Here is a 26,500-nt window from a genome sequence, read left to right on the forward strand (position 1 = left end):
ATCTTAGCTGTGGAGGGCAGTGTCACTGGCCCTCATATGTGGGATCCGAACCGGGGCCCTCTGGCGTCCCAAGCCAGTTCTTAACCATCGCACCACTTGGCCGGCCCACATAATATGTTTTAATATACGTGTTACATTGTTATCACAGGGTGAGTAAGGATATGGGCTTTGGAATCCGATAAAACTAGGTCCTAGTTATATGATCTTAGGTGATTTGACTCTTAGCTTCAGTTTTCACATCAGAAAAATGGGCATTATAATAGTAGCTACATCAAAGGGTTGTAGGGAGTAATAAGATAATGCACATAAAGCACTTTTCACAGTGCTTGGTACATAGTGAATAATAAATACTAGTTATTATTTTATTATCATTATTATTAAATAAGTATCATATGACTTCAGTTTAGAGGAGTTATTATAAAGTTACAAAAGCAGTTTACTTATGCAAACATGCCAAACTTCTATATTCAAAAAGGGTTTAGGGTTTTAAAAGATTACCCTTAGTAACTGGGATATTTTCTCTTAGGCTATCCTAGCTCAGAGCATTTCTTCTCAATATGATAAGCTTTCTGTCACAGAGATGACTAACTGTCCACCAAAAATTCTTAAGAGTGTGTGTGTGTGTGTGTGTGTGTGTGTGTGTGTGTGTGTGTGTGTCCCTATCCATGTTCTCTTTTATTTTCTACTAGCTGGAGATAAAAGATTGAAGGCCCTTTTGGGGGCTTGGGTCCCTGATTTGCTGTGTGGAGCAGATCCTCCCACTGATCAGGAACTTCCATTACATTAAACCACTGAAATTTGGGGGCATATATATATTATACTACATTACATTACATATGATATAAAGTATATCTATCTGCCAGAGTTACCCTACCTAAAATATCTTCAGTGCTAGGTTGGAGGCCACCAGAGAAACATAGATTTTGGCATGTTTCACGTGGTTCCCAAAATGTATTAGCTGTCTTGCACATCCACCTTATCTAACAGATAGGACTATTTCTAGCCACAGACACGCCACCCCCTAATCTGTTCCGAAGACCTGCAGGCACTGACGACCATTCTCAAGAGGTGCTCCTAAAATATTTCAAGCCCAGTCAGCACAACTGGATTAAGGGAATCGCCTCCCAAGGGGTCTCCTTTGAGGGGGACAGTGTTCGCTTGGCATGTCTGCTTCTAAATCAGTCGTCTTCATCCTCCAAGCAGCTCAGCTGTGGAGAGAGGGGGTCTTGCATGGGGACCCCTGGGTGGTGAGGAAGGTGTCGGTGGGATATGGGTTAACCATGATCCAGAAAGCTGGATAAGCCACATGCTGGTAACAGGGACTGAGCCTCACTTGCTCATTTACATGGTTGATGCTTATTGGTTATTTGGCCTGGCCCGTCAGTATTGAGAGTCACAGCCACACCTGTCAACCTCTGAGAGCTATGACATCTTCTCACACTGGAAGTACTGCAACTTCAGAATCCTAGAATGTCAGACCTAGACAGAGGTTCAACCCTCTCATTTTACAGATGCGTTAGCTGAGATGTAGACAGAGGAAGTAACTTGCCCACGGTCAGAGAGGTAGTGAGTGGCTATGTCATCTACTTCCTAGTCTCTTCTGCACCAGGCTGCCTCCTCCATATTTTTAAAGTTTCCTAATCAGGGACTTTAAAGGTTTGACAGGAGGGTCATTTCTAGCCTGAAGGAGGGAAGAAAGGAAGGAATCTTTGTGACATACATGTTAGTTATTGAAAAATAACGTTTTTATATCCCCTGCCACTTGCTAAAAATCAGGATCCTTTATCTCAGAGGGCAGGTCACCAAGTAACTAAATCATAGGACAGACTGGAATGGACAGCACCCAGAGAAAGCTTTAACAACAACAACAAAAATTCTATCATTTTGTTAATGACCAGATCCCGCAGTTTTAAAGATTTGGCGCAATCTCAGAAACGTTACTTTCCTTCCTTTCCTTGACCCCATTCCACTCACAAGTGAAAAAACAAACATGATGGGGACAAGTCCTCAGTTTTGCAGAGTTGACTTTTTTGGTGTGGCCAATCTCTTGGGTCTGTGCAGTGAAAAAAAAAATGTTTTTGGTGCCACAGACCTTAATTAATTTGCTCTTGTTAAATTCTAATAACTTGACCCACTGGAGCAGAGAACGTCCCATTTGTTTTCTGCGAGGCTCTGTCAGCCTCTCTGTGGGAGCAGACAGCGTCATTAGAGATGACGGAAGAGGAGGCAGGTGGAATGAGGGCATTCGATATAATCAGACCTCACTGAGGGGACACGGGTGAAGGAACCCAACACCTTCACGAAGAAGCCCTGCTCCACATAACAGCAGGCTCCGGATTATGTGAGGACACGGGGTCAGGTTCTCCAGGCTGTGACTGGACTCGGGTTTGAATAGCTGAGGCAACCTTGATTAAGTGAGTGCGATGAGCGGAGCCTACCGTGATCCAGCGCCTCCTCGCCCGTCCCTGATATTCAGGAGAACCTGTTCTCTTACATACACCACCTTACTCAGTCCGCTCGACAACCCTCTGAAGGTGGTATTATTACCCCATTTCACAGACAAAGAAGGGGACGCAGAGAGCTTTGCAGGGACCCTGGAAACGAGGCCAAGGTGGAACCTGCACCCACTGTTGTGGAGCTCATTTCCTCCTTCCTGAGCTGTCACTTGGTGGCTGAGAGACTGTCCCTGGACGGGGATGTGGAGTGTGGCAAGGACTCGCCTGCACCGCTAAGCCAGACCTGCCTCTTGGGGCTGTGGGGCCTGGCCTACAATCCGCTAAGTAAATCTGGTGCCAACTGTGGTCTCTGGTAATTCTGTGACTCTGAATGTCTAGTTGAGCTTAAAAATACAGACACCCCTGGTAGACTTTGAAGCTTCCTCCCGATTCTCCCTTCCAGAGAGCCTTTTGCAGCCACTGTGCAGTGTGTGTTTTCCCTCACCTGGGCAGAACATTGCAGAGGAGAAGTGACCGATACTTGGACTTCACCGTTAAAGCCACTGTCATCACTACCGGTCATCACCATCGTCAAAATCACCATCATCACAACTATCATGAGAATGTTTGTGCATCTCAGCCACTGCCTGTCACCTCCCTCGCCCTCCTGGAGATCACGTATTGCTCCCTTTTAAATTTTGTCTCCTGGCATTTTCACCTGTGGACAGCCTCTCCTAGAAACAGATGGAACTGAAAATCCTGCTCTGCTGCCTGAGTCAGCCTAAGACAAATCCTTCAGCCTCGGCATTCTACCATCTGGAAAATGGGAAGAATAATCCTTACCCTGGGGGCATGCTCTGAAACTGAACTAGCTCCAGTTATAATTAACAAAATGAGGGAGCAGTCTAAGCTATTTAAAGATGAGATAGCCTACGTGTAAATGTGTCTGACCCCTTTGGGAGGGCACCCAAAGCAATTAGAGTCCCTGTGCATTCCTCTCCCATTGGATGGATGTCTCTGAGCAGTCAACTGGCTTATCAGAGCAGAATGGGTAAATCATGGTGTGGTTGTGCATCTGGGAAATTGTTTTCTGAAAAGCTTAGAAGTTAGAAAAACAATGTGAAAACTTTTGATATTTAGCCCACCCTGCTTCTCCCAGAAATTGAGTCATGGCATGCCACATGTATATAAGAAGAGAAAGAAGTAGAGAAATAGGAGAGCCAAGGGGAGGCAGGCAGATAGAGAGGAGCCACGAAAGGGACAGAGGGGTAGACTGTGCCATGGAGCCCCACGCAGGAGGAGACATGAGTGGGAGACACTGGAGCACCAGGCAGGCCAGAGCGGGGTGCTGGGTGGCTCAGAGCTACAGGGAGCAGACCTGACTGTGGGGGCATCTCCTGGAAGTGGGCCCAGGTGTACCAACGTCACAGGTACTTCTGCTATCTGATGCAAGAGTGCTCGTGGAAAGAACACTGGATGGCCAGCTGGAAGTCCCCACTTCTAATCCCAGCTGAGTAGCCTTGAGCAGATCACTTCCTTTCTTGGGGCCCCATTTCTCTCGCAACCAATAGTACTGGCTGATTGTACAACTTCTTCTACGTCCACTTCTCTCGGTCTTCAAATCTATGGAGCCCTGAATGGTAGATGGTACGTGTGCACCTCTCTCTCCCCCGTGCCCACCAGGGGAGGAGGAGGAAACTTCTCTGCCCCACCAGCATTTTGATGTAGGGCTTGGTGGTGACTTGCATTGGCCAACACTTGTGGGCAGTGTGCCATCCTGAGCAGAAGCTTTGAGAAGCATTGGACGTTCCAACAGCCCTCTTGTGTTCCTGCACTCGGCTAGGAGAAGAAGACAGCCCCATAGTCCCTGCTCCTTTAGTATGAGTCTCAACATGAAGAGACATCAGAGCAGGCCCAAACCCAATGCACAGTCAGAAGCTAAGCTCAGCCAAGCCAGCAGAGCCACAGCCATCTCGCCAACCCCATGAATGGGTAAGAAATGCTTGTTATAAGGCCCTGCAATTTTGGAGTTGTTTGTTACTGCAGCCAAAGCTGACTCATACACCATGTGACAGGAAAGCATGTCTCATAGAAGCTCACATCAGGGACACGTCAAAAGCCTGCCTGAAGGAGAACGAAGGGCAGCTAGAGGGGCCCCTACAGGAAGGCCCTCCACTGCCTTCCCTTCCATGCCAGAGCCCTATACCTCCATATGGAGACACACCTGGTTTCTGGCATCGGCAACCCAAGCCTCAGCAGGAGTAGGAAGAGAGTTTTGTGGCAGGGGGAACTAAATTAGACTGCCTCAAAGTCAAATTCCTCCCATTTACAGTCCTCTCTCTTCCCCATCCTCCAAACCTGGGCAGTCTGTTTCTTTCACTGCCTACGTGCTATAATTAAAAGTCTCTTGAATTGGGGGTTGGTGTATTGGTTTACCTAGGATGGAGAGGCAGCAAATGCTTAGACAAGTTTATAAGCTCCAGCATCCCTGGTCTCTGGCTACTGTCATCAGTATGCAAGTCTCCGATGTCTCTGATTCTAATAGTAAAGGACCCCAAGAGAAACTCACATTAATATCATCCCAGCCAAATTCTAGCTACTACATGCTTTTCTGTCCAATGGAGCAATGGAGCATATTTGCTATAATATACAAATGAATGCCCAGAGAAGACAGCTGTAGAACCCTAATACTGTAGCATCATGGCCTGCATGCATCATGGAAGGTTCTGGTTAGGATGTGTAACCAGTGCTTCCGCATGCATCAGGTCACTCAGAGAAACCCAGGACCATCCCCCGCCTCCTCAGTTACTCGGACAAAGACCTCAGAGTTGACAGCCACAGTCATATTTTGGGGACAAACAGAAAGACCCAACCCTCCACCAACCAACCTAACATGATGGAAGAGAGGGGAATGTAGATTTGGGAATGGGATAAGCAGGAACTCAAGTGGTGGGTCTCCAACTTTTTCCTAAAACACCAAAGCCTTTTACATAGAATCTTACCTGGAACAAAAACATATGTAAACACATAATAGTATAGAAGCTCAGGGTGAAGAGTCAGAGCCTGTCTGGGCATCATTTCCCCCTCCTGAGGTGGCTCCTGAGACTCATCATGGAACCCCAGGGCTGCATACAATGTGGAAATCACTGGGCTAGAGAAATCCTGAGCATTGGAACTGGCTTATGGAAAGCTGGAAAAGGGGGCAGCAGATATCCTCGATGCTGTCTCTGGGCATTTGGCTGTGAAGAAAATGGGATTAAATGTACAGGCATCCCTTGTTTGGGCTTGGCAGCCTTGGGGTACATAACAGAGAAGAAGCTTTCCCCATCCTGCTGGAGGCAGATAGACGGACCGACCGACCTTTCTCAACTCTTCTTCGTGGCAAGCCTCTTTATCCTCATCTTCCACCAGGCAAGACAGATTTGCTTGGGGAAAGAATTTAGAGCTTCCTTCTTTTCCCTGCTTCCCAGTCCTCCCCGCTCACTCCTCACATCTAAGCCACTGGCCCCTCCTGAGCTCACAGGTTTCAAGGCTGCTTCCTTCTCTGCTTCGACATTCCAGAGGGTGGGATCCTGAGGGATTTGTCTAACTCAGCGGAAATGTGGCTTCCCCACTTCCCACAGAGACAAGCCCCCAGGCCTACCTATGCACACCACGTCCATGAAGCCATACATCCCGTAGCAGATCTGGAAGAGGAGGTCTTGGCGCTGCCACTTTGCCGAGGGACTGAAGGTCGACCAGATGAGCCACGAGATGCTGGCGATGAGGAAGAGGGAACCCAAGATGGCGGCTGCGATCTGAACCTTCTCAATGACTGTCAGAGAGATGGCCTGCCACTGCGGAGGCGAGAATGGTAGGTTAGTTGTTGCTTAGATGCCCTCACCGCATTGCCATCCTATTCTCATCCCTCTTTCTTCTGTTGCCCCAACCTCTCCCCTCTGGCTTAGGATTTAAACCAGGGCTTTCCAACCAGGAATACAATGGATACCTTTGCAAGTTTCTGAGTTTTATATTGTACTTTTGATGTGGAGGAAACCTATATTACACCAAATGATCAAAAGTCATTGTAGGGAGGGGATTCTGGGCAGGCATGGCTGGGAGGGAAGGATGGCCTTTATACCTGATTATGTTACAGACAGAAATGGGAAGGAGAAAGCAAAAATGCAGAGCTGGTGTGGGTGGTGTTCAGGGCCCAGAATATTCTTTTCAGAGCAACATTGTTTATTTTCACACTAATGGGTGCTGAGAAGGCACAGGCCTTTTTTGTTGTTTTTTTTTGTTTTTGGGGTTTTCTTTTTTACTTGTTTTCTACAACACCTGGCATGCCATTTAATATACATGCTAGAGATTACCAATTCGACAGACAAGGAGAGGACACAGGATGTGGGGGAGAGATAAGAAAAACAGTATAATTTACTGGCTCTGTAGGAACACTGAGATTTCTCTTTTTTTAAGAGAAAAAGTATTATACTAATAGCAGTATTGATGGATGAGTTGAAGGCTAAACTGTGAGCGAGTTTCAGCTCTGAAATTCTACTAGTCTCAGTAGCAAAGGCCTAAATGAGCCTGGAGTTGGATTTTAGTTTGAGATTTATTCATGCTGCCACTCAACAAATATGTACTGAGTATTCTCTGTGTGCCAGCCACTCGGCTAGGTGCCAAAGATAAAGTAGTAAGCAAACATATACACGATTTCTGTTCTCGTGGAGCATACAATGTAGAAAACACAGACAACCAAATAATTATTTACAATTGCAGTTCATCAGGATTAAGAGAGGGAGGTTCATAGCACTGTGAGAACCTATGATGGGGGATTTGACTTCCCAGAAGCGATGCTTAAAGTTAGTAGGCGTTTACTAGGCAAAGAGAGGAGGAGAGAGTGCTCCGGGCAAAGGGAAGAGCTCGTGCAAAGGCCCTGGGACAGAAGAAAGCATGAGTATGAAAGCCTGGAAGAAGACCAGAGTGGGTAGGGCAGAGAGAGAGAAAGGAGTGTGGGGTGAGACAGCAGGAAAAGTAAGAAGCGAAGATCACGTGGAACCTTGAAGAACAGGCACAGATGTTTGACTTTGTCCTAAGAGTAAACAGGATGATATTGCACAGTGTTAAGCAGGGAAGTTGAGCAGTGTTACTGGGATCAGATTTAGGAAGGTGGAGGGAAGGACAGTGTCCTGATTGTAGGAATTTGCATTAACGCCTCGCAGAGAACACCCCCAGAAGGCAATCAGCCAGAACTGGAGGAAGAACTCATGCCTCCCACCCGCCAATCGTGAGCACTCACTATGTGTTAAGTGGCCTGGATGGGAGCACTGATTCTGGCTCCAGCTGGACTGACCAGTGGCCCCCAAGGAATTGTACCATTGGAAAACATTTCGCTTCCTAGTCTAGATGTAGGACATCAGCTTATGCATTTAGTTATGCAGATAGTGTCCCATTACAGGTAATTGGGCCTTTGAATTTTCCATGACTTCCCCCAGCCTAGGGTTACCCATAACAAGGAAATTTTCCAGAAGATGGCCTGATCCTATAGCCTTCGCTCATGTACAACAAATGCTTTTTCCAGAGCCCGCCCCACTGTCTGTGAAAAGGCTTCCTGACTGAACTTTTTGTTTCTACCATTAAGTCATCAAGAACGCTCACCTTTTCCTGCTCCAGACTTCAAAGATCCCAAAGAGAGAGGCCCAGAAAGGGTCCCTTAATCTCTAATGCTCCCCAAGCCACCTGTGAACTTAACCAGGGTGCCTGACTACAGACAAAGCAAGATGAGAAAGGAGCAGGGTGGGGGTGCTATGGACAAGGCTCTCCTCCTGTCTGTCCCATATGAGGCTCTGTAACAAGTGTCAGGGGCAGAACTGCAGGAGAAAGCCCAGGACACATGACTCTGATGCCTCAAAGGGAGGCGGGGGAGGGGAGAAGGGCCCCCCAGGTGCCAGGCTCTGCCACCACCAGACGCCCGGAGCTTTGTTCTGAGCAAGGTACTGATTGCAGTGTGATGAGACTTCTCCAGGCCCTGACCTGTCCTGCAGCACCAGTGAGCACAGAGGCAAAGTGGGGAGAGCACGAAGCTTGGCTGCTTCCTTATAACAGTGAGGGCACTGAGCCCAGGGCCAGGTGACCCAGTTCCAGCTGAGGGCTGCTCCCACTGTCAGAGCGTGACCTAGGAGAAGTCAGTAAGCCATAAGGACTCTCAGGTTTCCCTTTTGCAAAAATGGGAATACTTGGTCCTTCCCCCTTCCCCAAGTGTTGCGGGGGTTAAATGAAATGACTCTTTAATCAGTGCTTTGCAGGGTATGGGCTGCCATCATTTCTCTTCTTCATTATGTTTCAGCAAAAATACAGTTATGCATGTCAAGGTGGGGTCTTCCTAAATGCACTCAGCAAATTCTGTGCTGTGCACTATGGGTTAGAGGTTAAAGGCCAGACTCAGGAATTAGATGCCTTGGAAGCAACCTTGCTCCACCAGGGTAACCTTGGGCTAACCCCTCTCTCCCTCCATCACTCATCTGTAAATCGGGACTAATAGTACCCTCTGCATTGGGTTGTTTTCAGTATTAAATAAGATACTATATGTGAATACTTAGACCAGTGACTGGCCCCCAGGAAGCACCAACTAAGCATTCAGTAATATACTGGGTCTTCGGAAAAGTCATGATGCATGTTTGCAACAGATGGCACTAGTTCATTTTTGGAAGTACTAGAGTCGTTCGCATCTATGTTTTTACTATGTTATATGACAGCTGACAGTTCTAGCTTCATTCTAAAAAAAATTGAGCTATTTGGTTGAGTTTTGGAGATTTTACAACAAGTTGAAGATGGGAGACTAAACTGCATTTTTGCCATATTTTACTGTTTTACTTCCATAAAGGGAAGAACACACATCAAGCTTGTGAAAAATTGCATCAAGTTTATGGTGACAATGCTCTACAAGAACGTCAGTGCCAACGATGGTTCATGAAATTCCATGCTGGTAATTTTGATCTCAATGACGCTCCTTGATCAGGGAGGCCCACTGAGGTTGATGATGACAAAATAAAGGCATTGATCGAGTCAAACCCACGTTATGCGACACAAGAGATTGCAGAAACATTGAACATCCATCATTCAAGCATTCACGACCACCTGAAGAAACTGGGATATGTAAGCAAGCTCGATATTTGGATTCCGCATGAACTCAAAGAAGTTCATTTGACAGCACATATAAACATCTGCAATATGCTCATTAAACGTGAAAAAAACGATCCTTTTTTGAAGCAACTGATAACTGGTGATGAGAACTGGATTGTTTACAACAATGTGGTATAATCTTGGTCCCAACGTGATGATTTGCCTCAAACAACATCGAAAGCAGACATTCATCAGAGGAAGATTATGCTCTCAGTGTGGTGGGATTTTAAAGGTGTTGTGTTTTTCGAGCTCCTACCAAGGAACCAAATAATCATTTCAAATGGGTACTGTTGGCATTTGGACAGTTTGAACGAATCCATCATCCAGGAACGTCCAGAGCTTGCTAATTGTAAAGGAGTTGTGTTCCATCGTGACAACGTGAGACCACACACAAGTTGGATCACTCATCAAAAATTATTAGAGCTTGGATGGGATGTGTTGCCACACCCACCATCCTCGCCTGACCTTGTACCGTCAGACTTCCACTTGTTTCACTCTCTTCAAAACTCCTTACATGGTATAACGTTCAATTCAGATGAGGCTGTAAATCAGCACCTTGTTCAGTTTTTCACAAATAAAGACAGGTCCTTCTATGAACGAGGAATTATGAAGCTCACTGAAAGATGTCAAAAGGTTATCAAACAAAATGGGTAATACCCTTGTATCATTGATTGATCTTTGTTCTTTATATAAATAAATGACCTTCAAAAAACATAGACAAAATACGTCATGACTTTTCCAAAGACCCACTAATTGCAGCTCAGGTGTAGCAGGGTGGGTAAGAGGCCACCACGGAGCCTGGAGACCACAGGGCTGCCCTGAAACTCTTCTCAGTGGCTCTTCTGCCAGAACCAGGGCTTGTAGAGGGTCACTGAGTTACTGTCCTGTTGTGACTGCTGTTTCTCACAACTTTGTATGGGGCATGAACCAAGAGGTGAGTGACCCCAGGAGTAGCCTCCCCACACTGAGCAGTGGTAGCCCCAGCACCCCAATCTGTGCCAAAGATGGTCCGGCGGGGCTGTGGGGCAGGAGTTGCCCAGGGCTGAGCAGGCAGCTGTCTCACACTTGGCTGGGCCTGAGGAGCACCAGACACACAACTGGGACAGTTTGGGCAACAACCACAGAACACTGCTGCTGGCCCAAACTAATTCTTTTTTCTGTGCCATCTGGAAAAGTGACATGGCGTTTACTAAGCACACACCATTGCATTTCCAGGAGCAACAGAATCACGGTAGTAACTATTGGGTTGTCAGAAAAGTCATGACGTATTTCTTTATCTTTTTCGTTGCAAAAATGCGTCATGACTTTTCCGACAACCCAATATAAATCCATAGTTACTGTCATTTGCTTACTGTACTTATGAGATGATAATAACCTTTTCTTTTCCTTATTTCCGCCACAGGAAAAAGTTATCCCTAAATGGTGTTTCATTTTACGAGTCAAAGGCCGATGCCTGTTTATGAGCCAGGGAGGTCCTCCGGGGGTGGGCCTATGGGTTTGGACTCTGACTCTTCTCCAAGGCTTGAGTCAGTTGAGAAGGAAGGCGAGGGTTAATGCACCCAGGGTGTGGAGCCCGCTGGCTCCGACACTACTATTTTAAGACACTGAAAGATTTGACATGAAAGATTAAAGATGGAGCCAGCCCAGGGAGAGGCACCTCTTATTCTGACCCCTTGGTCCACCATCAGGATGGCCGAGGTGCCTGAGGGGTTTAATGCCTCCTTCCAGAAAAAAAGTTCCCCTACCTCCCAGTCCACATGTATGCACTTCGTGTACACACACACACACACACACACACACACACACACACACACACACACACCACTCATTCCTGGTAGTGCTCCATGTAAAACCGCATAGAGTCTAAATTAAAACGCCCTGGACACCAGGTTTCCAGCTGCCCTCCATGTTAAAACCCCACTCCACCATCACCACCAAACCACCACCCTCCTGGGCTTGCAGGATCGACTCCCCCTCAGGGAGGCTGAACGAAACAACTGCGCAGGTGCAGGCCCCTGGCATTCCCATCCTCACTAGCCTGCTGGTTAATTGATTATGTGGCAACTTAATTGACTGACCACGCATATGCGGGGTATTTTCAGAAGCCAGGCACTTTCTACGTGTGTGCGCCTCACAGGGAGAGCTGTTTTGAGTTGGGAGGATTTCCCAGGTGGTGCAGGGCCTGCCAGCTCCTCTGGGATGATGAATGTGTCAGAGCAGAGAGGGGGCGGGACCCCCTAATCCAGCTCTACCTGAATCTGATTGGCAGACCCATCCCCAGCCCTGGCCCTCCCTGCCCCTGCGGGTCACAGTAGCCTCTTCATAATCTCTCCCCTTTTCTTATTGCCCACCCTTCACGTTTCCTCTGCTTCCCTCTCCTCTTTCCTCTCCATTTTTCTCTGGTCCCTTGTCACTAGAAGTGCGGTCCGTGGACCAGCAACATCCTCATCACCCGATAGCTTGTTAGACATGCAGACTCTTAGACCCCTCTCCAGACTCCTGAGTCATAGTTTGCAATTCGACAGGATTCCAGGGGAATTGCACGCACATGAAAGTGTGGGGAGTGTCCCTGAGTGTCCTCTCTCCTCATTTCCTCTTTCCCTGCCCTTGGCTTTTTATCTCAGGCTCCTCCTCACACACACACACACACACACACACACACACACACACACACACGCCCCTCGTCTTTTTTCCATCCTGTTCTCTTCTGCCCTCCGGTTTTTCTTTTCTTTTCCTCCCTCTCTCCCCTTTCTTCTTTCTTCCTTTTCCTTTTCTTGTCTTTTCCTTTCTGCTTCCTTCCATCTATCCGTCCGTCCATTCATCCATCCATCCATCCATCCATGCATCCATCCATCCATCCACTCTCTTATTCTCTCTTCCATCTGACTTCCCATATTTCTTCTCCCCATATATATTTTCTCGCTCTTCGCCCCATCCCCTTCTTCTCTTCTTGCTGAAGCTTAAGAGAAAACAGAGAAGTTCCTTCATTTCCTCCTGCCTCCATGCCATCTGAGGCCGTGCCCACCTAGCCCTCCTCAGTCCTTTTCTCCACACTGCCCTGGCTCTGGGGTGGAATCGTCCTCCTGCAGGAAAGCAGTGGGTGTGGGAAGCGCCGAGCCTCAGCGCCCCCAGCGCCCCCAGCCTCCCGGTCGTACCTGCAGAGGGTTCTTTGTGCTTATGGCGATGACATGGTACTTGTAGTAGCACAGCTCACAGCTCCAGCAGCCCCGCTCACTGATCCACTTGATGAGGCAAGGCTGGTGCGTGCACTTGACGGAGCCATCGCAGCGGCACGGGCTCAGCAGCTCCCCCTGCAGGGAGAGAGGCAGAGGGTGGTGAGGCCCAGAGTCTGGGGAGCGGGCAGGTGGCCCGCTGGGCCAGACCACGCCCCTCAGGCTAGGCCACAGGCTGTGTTGGAAAGCACCAGACCCCCAGAGGAGACCTGGGCTCCAGCACCCCTCCCACCTTTGGAACTAGGCGACTTCAGTGACGTCAACTAACAGTTCTGAGCTGGCTCCCCACTCAGTGCTGCCCAAGTCCCAGGGCTTCTGTGACAATGAGTGGGTTGATTTCTGTGGAAGTCCTCTGCCATCCAAAGGGGGTGTCAGCTTCTTACTGGCTTTTCTTTAATGGCTCAGCCAGGGGGTCTCAAACTCAACAATGCCCTCTGGGCCAGATAGGCAACACAAGTGACAGGAGCCAGCTGGTGGGGAATAGGACAAATTAGAGGGCCCAGACTCAAGTTAAAGGGACAGCCACCATCAGCTCCAGCCAGCTGTAGATGTGGGAACCTAGGTGGCAATTTTTATGTAAAACCTCCCAATAGTCAAATGTTAACAGCTGGAGAAGGTTTAAAAATATATTGTGAGGGCCAGTCGAGTGGCGCGATGGTTGAGAACTGGCTTGGGACACCAGAGGGCCCCGGTTCGGATCCCACATATGAGGGCCAGTGACACTGCCCTCCACTGGCGAAGGCGTAGGCTGCAGCCCCTGTGGCAGTGGGTTGCCATGGGCTACCGTGTGTAGCCAGCAGCCAGCGTGAGTGGCCACCAGCCGCAGTGAGCGGCCGTCCAGAAGCCAGTGACTGATCTGCCTCACCCAGAAAGAGCGCAATGATGGTGCCAACTTGGGCCAGTGAAACAACGTCCTCCACAACTAGACTGAAGAACAAAAGGACAGCAACTTGTCTGTTCCCCTTCCCCCAATTCCCCAGCACTGTTCCCATCCCCCCAATTCCCCAATAAAAATCTTTAAAAAAAATTTTATATATATATAGTGAGCGTCATTTTGCCTGAGCTCAGAGCTCTGGTCTTGAGCCTTTGCACTCAGCTGCTGCAGGCCAACTCATAAAGACCCAGGTCCCCTCTCCATCCGGGGTCCCAGAGCGACAAAAGCATGGCAGGTGGGGGCAGGCCTGAATCCATGGGACCTACGAGGTTGGGCCTGGCTCCTTCCCAGCAGCCTCGGGCCTTGCTAGGAGTGGCTGGGAAACCCAGTCTGAGAGAATAGGAGGTAGGGAGACAAAGGCCCCAATATCGAAAGGCCATCTTCACTATGGCTCTTGGCCCTTCCTGTGCCCCCGTTAGAGCATTTCCCCTGTTTGTCTCGGGGTCACTACACTGTGGCCCCTCACAGGGACAATCTTACTCATCTTTGTAGCCTTAGCACCTAGTACAGTGCCTGAAACAGACACCTCATCCACCTTCCGCAGTGCAATGCATACAGCTCTGTTTGATGAACAAGAGGTGGTGTTCCCCTCGGACCCGGCCATCCTCCTGCTCCAGGTGGGCAGCTGTAGCAGGAGAGGCCCACAGCGCTGGGCACTCACCTCTCCCATGAGGGTCTAAAGGCCCTTGGTATTGAGTAGCTGCTGCATGTGTCTGAGAAAAAAATAGGAGGGGCTGTGTGGGGAGAGGTGCTGGGGGAGAAGCAAAAGCCCTCATTATTCATGGCAGCATTTCCTAGGCTCATTAATTTTAACAGGACGAGCTGGGTTTGATTAATCGGGTTGTTAAGCAGCCATGTCAACTTGCCGAGCAGGTAAGAGACATTACTCCAGGTCCCCAGCAATGGTGCCAAGTGACAGTGAAGGCTGCACTCCTTGTTTCCCAAGCAGCAGCCACGAGACAGGACAGGAAGAGCTGGGATACAGTGATAATAAGACCTGGGCTTTCCATCCTGGCTCTGGAGGTGGGACCAGCAAGGCTCACTGGAGCCCCGCCTCCAGTCCCAACATACTTCTGAGAAGAGGGAGCATGGCCTGGCCTGGCCTGGTCCCAGTGCCCGGCTACGGAGCCAAGACACCAAAGGTGCGCTGCTTTCCCTGGAGCTCCTGGCCCCCCACTTTTTTTCCTTAGGACTGGACAACCCAAAGGCACCACAAATATTAGAAAGCAGGGACGCCAAAACTGTTAAGAGGTTAACTTTGATGAAGGAAGCAATCCAGAATTTTTTTTAAAAAGTAATAAATCTGCAAAGAAGCTAATTTAACATTGGCATTCATATAAGGTTTGTGTTTTATGGTTTAGTATATTTTTACGTACATTGGGAGGAGGGCCATAATCTTTTTTGTGTGTTTAGGGACTTCTGAGAGGCCTTCACCTGGACTCTTCATCACCGTCTTCAACTAGTCAGACCTGTGCTTCTTCAAGAACAAGAGAAAGGCAACGAGCCAGCAGCCAGAAGGATCCAGGTTAGACTTAATGATGTTCTCTGCAGGAAACTCTGTCAAAGGCTAAAATGGTGGAGCATGGAAACTGAGTTGCTAAACGTCTCTCAGTATAAGAGAGAACCCCATTGAAGGGAAAGGTTAATTGACCAATCTAAAGTCACTCAGCCAGCCAGTGGCGTGACCAGAATGTAAAGCCAGGTCTTTCTGACGGCAGACTCGGAGCTCTCGCCACACCACTCTGCTCATCCCACGTCTGCCCCCTGCTCCTGCTGTAGAGCCCACACCTGTGTGCGTGGATCTCTTGTCTGTCTCTCCCTGGCCCAGCTCCACCAAGATACAGATCTGTCTCCTCTCCAGAATTGTCATCCACAGTTTGGCACCTAATGGCTCTCTAATTGTTTCCTCCGGGATTTGGGCGCACAATGAAGGCATGTTTACTGACCGGACAGGCACCAGGGTTTGGGAGAGACAGAGCCCCTCTGGCCCAGCTTCTAAGGCTCTAGCCTTTGGGTTGGGAGGTTTATTATGATCTTGTCTGTGGAGCTCAGCAAACTCCACAGATCAAAGGGGCTTAGTAAGTGCAAACACTTCCTCAGCCATCTGCTTGGATCTTTGGGGCCCAGAGACTGCCCTGGGAATGACTAAGGTGAGAAAAATAGGATCTTCTCTAATACCCTGGTCCCCCATGGGACACAGTGTGGGGGAGGTGGGAAGAACATGGTTTTTGGAAACGAACTCCTTAGGTTTGAATGCCTCTTCACCGCTTACCAGCTGTGCAAGCTTGGGCAAGTCTCTTACCCTCTATGAGGCTCTGTTTCTTCATCTTTCTGTTGTGGGCAACTCTTACCTCTCCAAGGGTGGCTGGAAGGACGGAGTGAGAGCATGCCCACAAGATGCTAGACGCAGTGCCTGGCACAAGTAAGCCCTCTTGTGAAAGCGTTACAATTCTAACTGGCGTTTCCATAAGGACTTGAATCTCACAGTGTTTCCTACTATAGCTCTATTTGATTCTCCTTTGATCAAACAGGTAAGGAAGGGAGCCATGCCCTGAGGAAGGGTCAGCTGAGCCCCAGAGAGAGGTTGAGATTAAAGAACTGCCTGAAAGTATGTCCGAGGTGAACCTGAGGTCAGAACACGCATCTCCTGACCTCGGGCCCAGGACTGTCTGCTGTGTTACTCTGGGATCACCGAGAGCATTTAGGGACCCCCTTCTCTGGGGGTGCTGAACAGAGACGCACGGGCCTCCTGGATGGGCTTAGCGGGGTCATGCTAGATGCAGGAGGCAGGACAAGGAGACCCACTGCCCTTAGGTGTGGCTGAGCTGGTGGGTAGAGAGAGAACAGGATGGCATCTCCTTGCTGCCAATGACCCAGCAAGCCGCAGGCGCAAGACTCCAGTTCCTCCATTCACATATTTCTTTCTGTTTGTTTTGGGCTTGCTTCATTTTTCCCCCTCTCCATCTCAAAGGACCCCCTTCTGGAGTCCTGAGGGTACCCGATAGCCTTGGCAGTCCTGTTTCACCCACACAGGCAGAGGCACCCCCACAACTGAGCAGAAGGAAACAAATAGAATCTAGTGAAGCAAACCAGCCTTGCCCCCCTGCAGCGTGCAGCTCTGGGAGATCAAAACAAAGGAGACGATAGAAACGCCAGCCTTGGGGGCCTCTTCCTTTACTGAGACTAATGTGGTGATTAAGAGCTTGGGGTCTAATCCCAGACAGACTCCAGTGTATCCAGGCCCTTACAATCTATGTGCCCCTGGGCAAGTTGCTTAACCTGCCTGGGTCTCATTCAGTCATTCCCTTATTCATTAAATATTCACCTCATATGTTCCAAGTTCTGTTCTAGGTGACAGGGATAAGCAGTGAATGGAACTAACCAAAGAGAGACAGACAACAAAAACGATAAATAAATAAATAAACTATACATCCCTAAGAGACTGTTATGTGCTACGAAGGAAAGTAAGCAGGGAAAGGGGAAATGGAATATACCAGGGAGGGAGCAGGTTGAAATCTTAAATAGGGTGACTACGGAAGGCTTCGCCAAATAGGGACATCTGAGTGAAGACCCAAGGAAGGTCAGGCAGCAAGCCATGCACATGTCGGGGGACTGAGCCTTCCAGGCTAAGGGAACATCAAGTGCAGTGGCCCCGAGGCAGAAGCATGCCGGGCATGTCCCACAGACACTAAAGAGGCTGGCGTTTCTGGGGTAGGAGATGACGTCACAGATATAATGGGGATCAAAAATGGGGCGGAAAGGGGGTTGGCGGCAGCCAGTTAGCTCAGTTGGTTAGAGCGCAGTGCTCATAACACCAAGGTTGACGGTTCGATCCCCACATGGGCCACTGAGTTGTGCCCTCCACAATTAGATTGAAGCAACCACTTGACTTGGAGCTGATGGGTCCTGGAAAAACACACTGTTCCCCAATAAAAAAACAATTAAAAAAAAAGAATGGGGTGGGGGGCACCAATCAAGCAAAGCTTGTGGGCCATTTTAAAGACTTGGCATTTGTTATGAATGAGATGGGAAATCATGAGAGCGTTTTCAGCCGAGGAAGTGACATGATCTGACCCTGTCGGACAGGATCACTCTGGCTGCTGTATTGAAAGTAGATTAGAAGGAAGTAAGGGCTGAGTAGGGGAACAGGAGACTGTGACTGTCATCTAGGCGAGCAACGATGGTGTTTTGGGTCAGCATGGCAGCAGTGGAAGTTCTGAGAAATAGTCAGTTTCCGAATATATTTTTAAGATACAGACATTGGGATTGGCTGATGGACTGGATGTGGTGGAGGAAAAGTCACGAATGTTGCTGATTTGGGCCTGAGCCATGAGAAGGATAGAGAGTTGCCTTTAAATGAGATGGGAGAGACGGAGGGAAGGGCGGGTTTTGGAGGGGAGATTGGGCGTTCAGCTGTGCACATGTCAACTTTGAGATGCTCATTAAATGTTTAAGTGGAGACATCAAATAGGGACTGTAATACACATCCATCTGGAGTTTAAGGGAGACGTCCAGGCTAAGATACAAATTTGAGTCATTGGCATACAGGTGGTGTGGAAAGCCACGGGCTTGGGCGAAGTCACCAAAGCAAGGGGCGTAGGTGGAAAAGAAGAGAGGTGCCAGCACTGCTCTCTGGAAGATGCCAAAATGTCAGCGTTTCAGAGATGAGAAAAGAACCAGTGGAAAAGACGAAGCGGGAAGGTTAGTGAGATGAGAAGGGAACGTAATGTTCCAAAAACCAAAGAAGAAGTGTTTAAAAAACGAGGGAACGGTCTGCCTTGTCACATGGTGCTGACGGGTCACGTTGGATGAGCCCTGAGAATTAACCATGGATTTGGCAAGTTTGCTTTTCATTTCTTTCACTTTCCAAGGGAAACAGGAAGCAAAGTCAGGGGCTGAACGCGAAGGTGGGGGAGGACGTACTGGAGGTCTGAGAATTGGTATAAAATCGTCCAGGAGAAGTTGAATGATTAGAGTAGAGAAATAAAGTATGATTGCTGACAGCACTGAGGGTCATTTCTACGAAAATAAAATACTTCATCTGTGAAACTGGGGGAGGAGGGTGGTAAGAGACTGCATGGCGTACAGTAAGCTCTCAGGAAATGCTAGTTCACATGGAAGGGGTTATAGCAGATCTTCTTGTCTCCAAGCCCGCCGCCGTCTCATCTACTTCAAACATTAATCCATATCCTTCTTTCCTTTCTTCCTCCCTTACATAACATTCTCTTCTTATTAATAATCCTAATGTTATAAAAATTTCTCAGTTCTAACAAAATACTGTCATAGACATTCTGCCATCTACTACCTCAATGTTTAAGTGAGGCTAACAATTATTTCTCCTGATACTCACTCAGAGAGGTTGTTACTTGCTCAAGAGAAAGGTGGAGTAAGGCTCTGAAACCAGAGCCTTCTGTCCATCAGGCTGCCTAAACCCACAGCACCTCTGCCCACGCCAGTGACACCTGCCTGTCATCTCTTCCACCCCCAATAGACTTATCTATCAGATCCTTACCTTTCCAGCTCTGGTAAGAGAGATGGCCTTGCTCGCTCCCCTATTAACACATAAACACAAAGGCAGAAACCCCTTTGCCCCCTCCTCTGGACCCAATTCTAGGCAGTGTTCATTGGGTATTAATTGATGTTGGGGAGGGGAGGGACAAGATGGGATTTAACTTTCCCCTCGCTCTCTCCTCACACCCCCACTCGTGGTAGGGAGGAAACATTTGTTAAGTCAAAATCAAGAGAGAGATTTTTGGAAGCTTAGTAATACATTAATGTTTTCTTTGAGCTTCAGTCTAGTCAGCGGTTCTCAACCTTCCTAATGCCATGACCCCTTAATACAGTTCCTCATGTTGTGGTGACCCCCAACTATAAAATTATGTTTGTTGCTACGCTATAACTGTAATTTTGCTACTGTTATGAATCATAATGTAAATATCTTTTTGTTTTCCGATGGTCTTAGGTGACCCCTATGAAAGGGTTGTTTGACCCCCAAAGGGGTTGCGACCCACAGGTTGAGAACCACTGGTCTAGATTAATAAGGAAGGCTAGTGTTGCCTTGTAGATGTTTCACTGTGAAGACTCAGAGAACCTAAAACTTTAAAATCAGAGTGTCCCTGACAGGGTGGACCCAGAACCTGTGTGTGTTGGGGTGGGGAGAAACGGGCATAAGAGTATAAAAAGCTCACTGGGATTGTAGAGAAGGATAAGGAGGGGCGCCAAAGAAAGTAGGGACTCCCCAAAGTCCACCCTAGGTAGCCTCTATGACGATGGATAGTTGACTTGATAGTAAAGAACTGTTTTGTATCACTCCCTGGACTCCACATATTTGGGGGCCAGCTAACAGTGAGGATTATCAACAACACTTTCTTGCAACTTTATGGGCACAACCGAACTAGTCCATGATATTATATTGACCAACTATTTGTGTAGCGATAATCTGGTTTGGTGGGGGAGGGTTGGGGAGGGAGAGCATAGATGAGGCCAGTGCATTGAAGGAAACCTAGAAGTTTCCAAGTGTCTTCTTCTGGAAGAAGACCAGGCAATGATTTCTTGGTTCCACCAACCTGTAAGAGGTCAGTGCATACTGGTATTAGGATCAAGAAAAATGGCCTCTCTTACCAGCAAAGGTGTGATACAGAGACGAATAGGAGAGGCTGTGACTCCTGCCTCCCTCCAGGATGATAAAGGAAGTCTGCCCTTATCTATGGGAGGCCGGCTGATTCATGAGATGACCTTCCAAGATCTCCGTGGCCCTAACCTACTATTATACCCAGAGAAGCCATTCTCAGTTCTCCACATATTGTGTCAGGCAGTGTATGGGCGGGTCTTTGTTTTCTGCCTGGAGCCCTTTCAGGCCAATCTTTTAGCTCCCTTACCCACCCTTAGCATTTTACATGCTCCCTTCCCGGCCAGGCGATGCCCATGCTTCTACTTCCCTGCTCAGTGGAGCCAAGGCCAAACAGTGTGTCAACGCTGGCAGGAGGAAATAAGGAATTGTTGCAAGATAATTTAATTAAAAAAAGAGAAAACTCTATTACTAAGTAGAGAAAAAAGATTTAAGGCCTTAATGAGCTGTAGTTATCTACACTAAATCCAATTAACCACATAATTATTTCTAGATTAACTCTAATACTAGCAGCTTACTTTCACACACACACACACACACACACACACACACACACACACAGACACACACACACCCTATAGCCTGCCTTCCTTTTCGTGGAAAAATTTCCAGCCTTCCTGTTCATCAGATAAAAAAAAAAAAAGGAATGCATTAAAAGACAAGGAAAACACATACGCAGACCCAAACCAAACCAGGTTTTTTTTCTTCATTTTCATGATAATTATTTTATTTCTGCCGTGTTTTTCTCCCCATAATTTAACTGGTATAAGACAAATGTACCTATTCCCTCTAACTGCCTCTAAATTTACTCAACTGGTACTAGAAAGAAGAACTTAACCTCACAGTAATTGAATTTAAACAACATTCGATTCCATAAAGTCAGACATGATCTGCATAATAAACAAAACAAGCCATCAGGGCTGGTGGAAAGAAAGGTCATATTTTATGTGTAGATTCGTAATCATATCTGTATTCCTAATTACCTAAACGGGCAATAAACTGTCCATTTGTCTTTCTAAATAACTCATTATGACCATCACCATCGTTACCAAAGAGCTAAAATTAAAGGCTGATCTGCCCCCAGGCCTCTGCCTGACTCAATAGAAAAACATGATTTCGATAAACCTTGACTGGCCAGAATTGGGCTATTTGCATACAGCAACCGGCTGGACCTGCTTCCACGGTTCCAGGCCACCAGGCTGACATGTCAGAGATTCCAGGTCACTGTGTCCTCTACAAGTCAGGTCAAGCCAAGGGCACAAGTCAGTGGCAAGTTAAGGCATAAAGCCTCAGTTGCCCGCTGGGGTCAGCCCTCCATAGTCCCTGTGCATTGGCAGGGCGATGCCCAGCTTCAGTTGTGCAAAACCTTGAAGGGGTTGTGGTGAAATTCTACAGAAATGAATTTTCAGCCACTGTAATTAATATATGATTCAGTGTGTTTAGGGGATACAGCAGATGTTACAAATGTAAATGAATTCTGATGACATGTTACACCTCACAAGTGTTCCGAATCCGGGCCCTAGACACTTAGAACCTTATGTATGGCTGACTCTTACAAAGCAAAAAAGCGGGGTCTTTCCTGGGTGTCAATCCCAGCCCTGCCACCCTCTGGCTAGTGACCTTGGGTTTAGGCTAGCTAAGCCTTTATTCCTTGGTTCTCAGAATTTAGAGTACATGAGAATCACCTGGGAAGCTTGTTAAGAATTCAGATTCCTGGGCTTTACTCCATCCTGATCCCATGTAAACCCACTCTCCCCCTCTTGAAGCAAGGTTGGCTAAGGCTCATTTTGTGAAGCTCTGGGCTAGATACTCTTTACCAAGCCTTCTGTCTCCAATATCACTTTAAGACGCTGTGTACACAAAGATAAAAATAAATGCACTAGCTAAAACTTATTGAGCACTTACTATGTGCCAAGCCCTGTGTGCAGGCTTTGACTGCTGGGTTCAAATCCTAGTTCTTCCACTTACTGGGTGAGGAACACTGTGCAAGTTACTTGCCCACTTCGTGCCCCAGTCCCATCGTCTGCATCTCTACTGGTTTACAAAAGTTTGCTGCTGCTGTGTCTGCCTCTCTTACTAGTTCACACTTATTGAGCATGTGCTGGGGGCCAGACGTTGTTCTGAGCACCTGACATGCATGAGGTCATATAGCCTGGTTACTGGGGCCAGTGGACCCACACTGGCTGGTTTGAATCCTTGCTCAGCCATTTATTACCTGTGTGACCTTGGCAAGTCTGCTCAGAGGTCAAGTGGGACCAAAGATACTTCCCACCTCCCCAGGTCTTATGAGGATTAAACGAGATAATACACCATGAGAAGTTCTTAGAACCCCACCTGGCACAGAGTGAGTGCTCATTTTAGGTCATTATATATTGTCTCTCGCGTGCCCTCTCCTGACTGAGTCTCCTCACATCGTAACAAAGGAGGTGGCAGCGGATACTGCTGTCTCACACAGTGAATGAGGGGTCTCCGCAGTTGGCTGCCTTACCAAGCACCTCCCTTTACCACCTTGTACATGAAGCCCATCCATCCGAAGCCTGTGAGCACTTAAGCTGCCTGGGTAATGAGTACAGGTGATAACAGTGTGATGAACTCCAGGAGTCTCCAGGTGCTGCTCGCGGCCCTGTTATTTCAGGGGGAGAAGAGAACAAACAAAACCGATACCCAGCTCCCAGCCACCTGGCTGCCTTCGTGTCTCTCAGGAACCACCCTCCCCAAGCCTTCTTCTCTTACGTGCACGTGTTTCTATCTCCTGTAATGGGGTAAATGAAAAGACATTAAGCTGTCCGTGTTTACAGCCATCACTCCTCTTTCCCCCTCCCCTGTCAGGTGAGGCTGTGAACTTACGTGTTCAGGGGGCCAGTGAGGGCTGTGTGATGCCCTTGAAAGTATGGGAAAGGAGGGGCGGTAAAAGCGGGGCCGAAAGGCTGAAATGATGTTTGTAATGAAGAGCTTAGCCAGGAAAGGGAAGTCAGAGAGGGAAACGCCCTATGCTTTCCTTGCCTGCTTTATAAAGAGATTGCAGTAAACACTGAAATGTTCTTCAGTTCTTTCCTTGTTGGGACTTACATGTCTTCTTCATGATGTGCTTCATTCAGATTATACTCTATGTAGACTGAAGAACCTGCAGCCCAGAGAGGGCAGTGGCCTTCCCTGGGGTGGTGCACTGGGGCAACACTGAAATTGGAATAAGTGACAGGCCCCACCCGCTCTGGATTCAGAGCTTCAAGGAGTCCATCCCACATCCTCACAGGATGGATTGACTTCACCAGGTAGTACCCATTCCAGAGCCTGCGGAAAACTCAGCCCAGTTCTTTTCACAACTCTCAAGGAAAGGACTATTCCTGCAGTCTTGGCTTGTTCCCAGTCAGGAATAAGCACGCTAAGTAGAATTTGAATTACTATGGCGTGTGAATAGACTCCGCTCTGTTGACTCCAAGCTTCTGCTAAGCGGCTCCAAATGGTTGTAACTTCTGTCATCTTGGCAATTCTACTTTTTGTTGGAAAGAATTCTATATTCCTTACTTCTGGTGCTGGGAAGGAGGGTGGTCTTCAAAGGCCCTCCTGCCCATCCCCCAGCCTCTGGTTCAATGGGGTGCTCCTGTACAGAGATAATGCCAGGAAAGGGGGCCCCAGAGTCTCCCATGCTTACCAGTGCCTTCCAGTTTTCCTTTTCAGATCCATATATGAAAACCAATGCAAGGTCAAAGTTCATAGAACAGCCCAAGCCTCTACACTCAAGGATTAGGAGGGATATTCATGGACCAGCAGTGTTTCCTTCCAAAAGATTGAGACTATCCCTTTAGGAGCCAGTGTCCCTTTAGGAGCCATTGAGAGGCCTTCGGTGAGTCCTGGCTCTCAGCCCTGCTGTTGAGAACTCAAGATGGCACCTGCTCAGGAGACACTCAGACACTAGGACACGCTTTCTTAAACATATCCAGATTCTCAGCCTTTGCCATAGTTTTTAGGTCTGCGTTTCACTTGGTGGCTGGTATGTAAAATATTACTTCCTTTTATTTGCCTTTAACCTCTTTCACATGATAAGGTGGTGAAGCAAGCAATCAAGATGCTATTTTCAATCATTTTTCTGGGGTTTGGCAGCCCACGACCGTGTTGCCTCTCCACTTATATTTCATGATTGTTTAAAAATTTATTCATCTTCCCCTCAGCAGTCATCTATCCACATTGAAAAGTCCTATTTTTAGATTTTATTCTCATGTCATGCATCATTTCAATCAGTTATTTCTAGACCTTCACCATTCTTATAGGTTTTTTAAGGCAAGTTTTCCTGCTATGTCCAAGACAGCCAAAGATCTACATATCCAGAGGCTGGGGGAGAAAAGGTCATATCTTAAAAATACATAGAGATTTCTTATATATCAAAAATTTCCTCATAACTATAGTCCTCCCACCCACCCACACACGTAATTTCCCCTAAATCAGAAATATAATATACAGCCTGTTTTTAACTAGTATTTTTCCATTCACATGATGTCATGAAAAATCTCATGTCGACCCATGATTTCATGGGTCATATTCATGATTATTTCCTTAGAAGACAGTCCAAGAATGGAATCACTAACTCCAGTGGGCATGGGCATTTTTAAGGCTGTTGATCTATGTTGGCAAATTGGCTTTCAGAAAGCTGACACCAGTTTCCATCCATGTCATTACAGTAAGTCAGTATCTGCTGCTCCTGTCCCATATTCCAGGTCTTGTCCTTTTTTACATTCTCATGGGAAACGTGATATTCCCACAGCTGTGACCCCTGAGAAGGAAGGCTCAGAAAATGCAGGCAGCCTGTTCCTTTCTGTCTTTCTTTGCACTGTAGGGAAGGAGCAGGAAGTGGGTGTGGGATTGGGGCAGAGCTAAATTGGGAATTTGCAGCAATGCAACCCAGGCAATCCTGAGAGTCTCAGCCATGGCAGGGAACCTAGGCAGCGGGGGGCTGCAGAGTCTCAGTCTGGTGCTGTGGGGATCTTCTCTTCTCCAGGGACCTGATGAACCACAGGGACGGTTCAGATTATTCTCGTCAAGAGCCTTAGCATAGCCCAGTCTCTGAGATGGCAGACGACACGGCTAAGACACTTGGGAGCAAAGGGTCCCCCGTTAAACATCCTGCAATTGGATGACTTCCCACCACTGCCCTTTAAGATACCTAGATAGGGGAACACCACACTCCTCCCAGTAGTAATACCTTTGTGTGACTGGGCGACTTTGTTATGAAAACATCATAATCTAACCTGTATTTTCCTGCTGCAATTTCAACCTTCTTCTATCTTTTCAAGACAAATGGACAACGCACAGGCTTTAAGATCACACAACTGCTGTCACTGCCATTTCCTAGCTGTTTCATTTCTAGCTATTAACTGTGCTTCTGCATATGTACCCCAAAATTAGTGGCCTAAAATAATAAGAATTTATTACTGTTCCCAAAGCTCCAAGTTGGCTGGATGGTTCTGCTGGTCTGGTTTAGCTGGGTCTGCTCGTGCATCTGTGCATTGAGTGGAGGCTGGCTGACCTAGGATGCTACGGTCCACCTCTGCTCACATCCTCCTTACCATCCAGTAGGATTCCCCGGGCTCGTTCGCATCATGGTGGGAGAGTTTGCACCAGCAAAAGAGGGAAAGCCCTGACCAGAAGCACTTCTCAAGCCTCTGTTCACATAGTTTGCTAGTATGCCGTTGGTCAAAGCAAGCCACATAGCCTACTCCAAAGTCAGTGTGAGCAGGCTTTATCAAAAGGAAATGACCACAGTGCTGTGGTCAGATATCTACACTGTCCATGAAGTGGTCTCCTTAATAAGACAAGTGCCCATCTGATCCCCTACAAAATCTTTACATTATTGATTGTATTATACAAACTGTATTTCATATCCCCGTGACTATATTGTGATTACTAATTTGTACTTTCCAATCCCTTTACCTGCTCCCCTATCCCCACCCTCCAACCATCTAACAAGCTTCAATGTTTTTTTCCCTATATCTCTGAGTCTATTTCTGTTTTGTTTGTTCATTTATTCTGCTCTTTAGATTCCACATATAAGTGAGATCATATGGTGTTTGTCTGACCACTGCACTATACACCTGAAGCTGAAGCTGAATATTGA

At 47.6% G+C, this 26,500-nt stretch overlaps 1 protein-coding gene across 1 annotated transcript in view; it reads right to left on the bottom strand.

Moving 5' to 3' along the window:
• The window catches only part of MARCHF4 (membrane associated ring-CH-type finger 4), a 101,956-nt gene that overhangs the window by 10,823 nt on the left and 64,633 nt on the right, over positions 1 to 26,500 (bottom strand). The window contains exons 2-3 of the mRNA XM_019638160.1: positions 12,752 to 12,907; positions 6,079 to 6,271 (exon numbers count right to left, since the gene is read on the bottom strand). Coding sequence (XP_019493705.1) covers positions 6,079 to 6,271; positions 12,752 to 12,907 — 349 coding nt within the window. The remainder of the gene's footprint in view (positions 1 to 6,078; positions 6,272 to 12,751; positions 12,908 to 26,500) is intronic.

The sequence above is a fragment of the Hipposideros armiger genome, unplaced genomic scaffold (assembly GCF_001890085.2).
Source record: "Hipposideros armiger isolate ML-2016 unplaced genomic scaffold, ASM189008v1 scaffold_38, whole genome shotgun sequence".
Classification (NCBI taxonomy): domain Eukaryota; kingdom Metazoa; phylum Chordata; class Mammalia; order Chiroptera; family Hipposideridae; genus Hipposideros; species Hipposideros armiger.